General features: G+C 39.2%; 1 protein-coding gene across 1 annotated transcript; it reads right to left on the minus strand.

Annotated features, from left to right (window-relative positions):
* Window positions 1–2,319: 2,319 nt before the first annotated feature.
* LOC132108315 (piggyBac transposable element-derived protein 4-like) lies at window positions 2,320–4,532 on the minus strand. The gene is made up of 2 exons (XM_059515019.1): window positions 3,976–4,532; window positions 2,320–3,445 (listed from the first exon to the last, which is right to left on the minus strand). The coding sequence occupies exons 1-2, from the start codon at window positions 4,530–4,532 to the stop codon at window positions 2,320–2,322; spliced, it is 1,683 nt and encodes a 560-aa protein (XP_059371002.1).
* Between the last annotated feature and the right edge of the window lie 869 nt (window positions 4,533–5,401).

The following is a 5,401-nucleotide window of genomic DNA, read 5'->3' on the forward strand; positions in this document are numbered from 1 at the left end:
TAAAAGTTTGTTTTTTATTATTATTGTGTTCGGCATGATGGGTCGCGTGTGATTTCATGACGTGCCGCGGGTTGAGATCCACTGGTTTAGAGCTACAGGATTTGTGGAGTAGCAGGATCCCCAAATAGATTGACAAAATTCATAATAGGAACAAGAAATACTTCCACTACTACTTCGTTTGTGATGGTCGTTTATTTTTTAGATATTAAGACGCAATGTTTTCAGTTTATTGATGACCTGACTTTGTCCTGTGAATGCATTGCTCTCGGAGACAGTTAACAGTTATTTTATCATTCGTCACTGCATCACTAACAGTTCCTCTCAATTGACGACAAATTTCTTCATCCGCCCGGATAAGGAGAAGCGCTTTAATTTCACTGTCGCTTCAGTTGGATGACATTTATTTAATTAAAACTTAAACGGTGCGTGAATGCGTCACATTGTTATGATTGGCCCGGAGTAGATGTCTTACGTCACCGCGTTCTGAACTCGTACGTACTCATACCGGTAATTTTCCTTCTGTGTTAACACCAGAGCAGAACTTCTCATACCGGTAAATTGCCTGAACGAATTTACCGGTATTTTTTAAAAGATCCTGTTCACACATGATCTCTTTACGGCAATTTACCGGTAATTTTCCGGAAAAGTCTGTATGTGTGAAAGGGCTTATTGTGTCGCAGGCTGTATAATGAATTATAAAGCACTAAGTGTTGCTTGAGATAAACTGGATAATTCAAGTAAAAAATTTTAAAAATAAACTGTAACCAGTGATACTGTCTCCTGGCAGAAGGGACAAACCAGGACAAATGTCTGTACAACACACAACGGTGTGTCCTAAAGGGACAGCGGAGAACAAAACAGCAACGTTTTTTTTTTTCGTTTTCAAGCCCTGCTGGAGACATACTTCTTATTACAGGAGCATCTTTACTGATGAGATGCGCATGAAAATCGCATTCGATTTTTTGCACAGCCCCAATCAGATCCCCTGTAAAGACCTTGTCTCAGACGGCCACCGAGACAAGACCACAGGAAATAGATGAATCTGACTTTGCTGCAGCTTTGAAATGATCTGCTGGTTTCGTCTGGTCAGAGGATATCGGGTGCCGTTTGTAAAGCTGCTCATGCTGAAAATAACAGCAACATTTTGTCACATTTAGCTTCAAACAATGTTTAAAAAACTGGTATGAATTTTTGACGGTCACTTTTTAGCACATTTACAACAATATTTGTCAACTTAGAGATATTTTAAATAGTTAAACATAAATATTAAATGTTACACCTAAATGTTAAATGTTAAATCTAAATGCTAAATCTAAATATAAATGTTAAATCTAGATCTAAATCTAAATGTTAAATCTAAATGTTAAATCTAAATGTAAATATAAAATCTAAATGTTTAATCTAAATCTAAATGTTAAATATAAATTTAAATCTAAATGTTAAATCTAAATGTTAAATATAAATATAAATATAAATGTTAAATCTAAATGTTAAATCTAAATCTAAATGTTAAATCTAAATGTTAAATCTAAATCTAAATGTTCAATCTAAATGTTAAATCTAAATCTAAATCTAAATGTAAAATCTAAATGTTAACTCTAAATCTAAATCTAAATCTAAATGTTCAATCTAAATGTTTAAGTGAAACTAAATATTTAGCTAATATGCTAATTCAAAATGCCGGAAGTGCCAAAATAAAAGCTCGATGAGGTCAGTGTGTGTTTATAGCATCGTGTTAAATAAGGAACGAATAAAAATCATCTCATCCGAGGAAATTGACTCTTGGACATGGATTATCGTGATAATCACTACCTAAAATAATAAACACGTTTGGAGAACCTGTATTTGAAGAGTACGCTAGTGTATGTAGATATTAACCCATTTACTCCTAAAACGCCTGCTAAAAACGCCTATAAAAACCTATGTTATTCTAGGATAAATACCTTATCTCCTGAGGTTTTTCAGAAAAAATACTAAGAATTGTCAACGCCTACCAAAACCTTAATATCTAAGCCTCTGTAGCACTTAGAAACATGAAATAAAGTGCATTTTAAAGGTAAGAATCTCAGTTTTTATTAAAACATGGCAACATTGGCACTAACATAAAACATTTTTCTAAAAATTCTCAGAATCATATGGGAAAAAATAAATAAATACATTAATCATATAAAATATAAAAAATGACATTTAAACATGCCAACACATTGAACAATGCATCTTGTTATGAGAGAGAGGTGGGGAAAGTCCTGAGGTGGAACTGGGAACAGTCTCAGTCTCTGAGCTCATGGCTCACATCTCCTCCTCACATAGACAGACAAATCATTTGTGGCGAACGACGTGGTACATGAAGCACTCGCGGTGAAGGGGAAGGTTACATTGCCTGCACCCCATCAGAGTTGATCCAGGACGCACGTCGGTGCCGCAGTGCTTCAGAGAACACTCCCTGCAGGTCTTCCTCTTTTTGTTGATCTGGACCAGGTCATGCTCAGCAGAAGCTCCAGTTGGGGTGGTGGGGAGCACATTAGGAGCACTTCTTGCAGTGACGGGGACGATCAGCTCCTGGGTCAGATCCTCCAGCCAGTCCTTGTAGCCGCCCCTCCTGTACTTCCACTCCGCTCCTCCCACAGACCTGGCAGCCACAAAGGCATTGTAGCACGCCACCGTAACAAAATAAAAGAAAATCCTCCTCCACCACTTCGTAGACCGATGATGGATCTGATAGTAGCCCACCATCTGGTCCAGAAGATCGACTCCTTTCATATGTTGCTGATAGTCAGCAAGGCATGCTGGCACCCGAACCTCTGTCTGGCGTTGACCATTGGCCTTCCTCCTCACGAACCCATGAGCTGTTGGGTCATGATAGTTGAAGAGGACCATCACAGCCTTGGTGTCTTGCCAGATGCAGAAAGTCAAGTCATCCCGCTGCGCCACATTGAACTCATGCTTGTTCAACTCAGCCTTCTTTGTGAGCTCCTTAATCTTGGGGAGGTCCTTCCTGTTGGCACGAACCGTTCCACAAGCTTGCACCCCCCTGACCTTGAGGTCCTCCATCAACTTCACACTGGTGTAAAAGTTGTCCATGTATACGGACAGGTTGGACCCGTAATAAGGGGCCACCAGGTCTGACACTATCCGGTGAGCCAGGTCTTTCTCCGTCTTACCCTGAATGGCACCCGTGTAAACCTGAAAATGTGTGACGTAGCCTGTTTTGCTCTCCGCCATGACCCACACCTTTATTCCCCACTTCACCGGCTTCATGGGGAGGTACTGCCGGAAGCCCAGGCGTCCCTTGTACTTAACCATGGACTCATCCACAGTCACAAAGCCATTGACCTCATAGAGCGCCTGGAATCTAACCTGGAGGAGGTCCATCCACTGCCGGATCTTCCAGAGCTTGTCCGTTTTGTCCACAGCAGGGTCCATGTTGTCTTGGAGATGGAGATATCTGAAAATGCATATGATGAGATTAATTTATAACATAACATTTATTGTCATCATTGTATTTATTTATATGTACTGTCGTGTGTATATTTATAGTATTTATATGTATTGTTATTTATTCATTTTGCCATAATTATGACTATTTATTATGCTATTTATTCATTATGACATTATTGTATTAATATTTATTGTGATATTTATTCATTTTGACAGTATTTATATATTAACGTTTTTGTATTTATTATTATCATTATCAACCATCATCACCATAATTATATCATTATATAATTTATTATGCTATTTATTCATTATGCCATTATTGTATTACTAGTTATTATGCTATTTATTCATTATGCTATTTATTCATTATGCCATTTTTGTATTACTTGTTATGCTATTTATTCATTATGTCAGTATTTATATATTAACAATATTTTATTTATTATTATCATTATAAACCATCATCACATTATTATATTATTATTTATTATGTTATTTATTATGCTAGTTATGCATAAAAAAAAAAATCATTACCTCCAGATCATGTCGAAGCGGTCCCTTGCCATTGCCTTGGGGACGTTGGTCTGGTACAACCATTTAGTCTGCCTCCAGAAATCCCTGCGTGCTGGCAGCTTCATAATACCGAAGGCGAGACACAGCCCGACAAATGTCTTCATCTCCGTTTTGGAGACAGGTTTCCACTTCGAGTTGGTGGGGGTCTGACCGCGCGTCTGTTCGGCGTACCGATTAGTTTCCATCACCAACATGTCCCAAAGCTCATCGGTAAAAATACGCGAAAAGACATCCAGGGGGCTAGCATCCACGGGGATCGGCTGTTTCATCCCCGGTTTGCGGGTGAACTGCTTCGCCTTGCGCGGCTGGTAACCCTCAGTTCTCCAGTCTACCTGGAATCCGTAAAAGCCGTCCTCCTCCTCTCCGTCTGTGTCCCACAAATCCCACTCCTGTGCTCTATCTAAAGGATCGTCGTTTTCATTATAATCCTCTACCCCCTCCTCTCTCTCAAACTCTTCACTATCATCCAACTCAATGTCACTGCCCTCGCTGTCAAAATCATCTTCAGTCGCTGCCATTTTCCCGCTCGCGTTTTAAAACAACCCAAAACAAGTGCACGTGTATGTCTGATTGATTGACGTGATTTTCAGCGAACCACAGTACAATTTGGGGGTCACGTGGTCTTTAAAAAACCAACAAGACCCACCACATGTGCATTTGAACCAATGACAGTGCGTTATATGCTGCGCGCCTCGTGAAAAGTATGACGAGTACAAAATGCTGCGCCACGCAGCAGCCGGCAGGAGATTTAAAGTTGCGCAATGCAGTAACCGGCGGCAGATGTAATGTTGCGCGTGCAGCATCCGGCACAAATGGGTTAATGTTAGGGAACAATGTGAGTGATGTGTACGTTTAGTAGGAAAACATATTATCTGATCCACACTCCGGAACAGAAGAGGGCGGTATTGCACCAATAAGCTGGATGCCAACCACCGTTAAACTGGGAAGAAGACGAATATGACGGCTTGCTGTGTTACAATGGTGAGAATATATTTTTTTCAAGAAATAATTATTTAAATTTAAGAGTACAAGTTATTTTCATACAGTGGTATTGACTTTGGAGTTGATAATCTATTAAATCTAAGGTGTAAAGTCAGCAACATATAAGCAAAAGGTGTAAAGACGCTATCCTCTGGTTTCACAGGCAAGACTAATTGAGCCATGGCCCGATCCTGGCTTAATCTTAACCCTGTTTGTTACATACATAATATAGCATATTTGTGATTGTGCTAAAAACACGTTTTATAATGAATAACTAACAGGGGAGCTCCATATTTGGGATTTATATAAACCATATATACATCTTGAAGACTATTACTAAATGTCTATCATCTGACAGGATAGTCTTTCTATAAGTATTGCAGGTGAGCACATTTAACAGACATGA

This window comes from Carassius carassius, chromosome 28 (genome assembly GCF_963082965.1).
Source record: "Carassius carassius chromosome 28, fCarCar2.1, whole genome shotgun sequence".
NCBI classification, from domain to species: domain Eukaryota; kingdom Metazoa; phylum Chordata; class Actinopteri; order Cypriniformes; family Cyprinidae; genus Carassius; species Carassius carassius.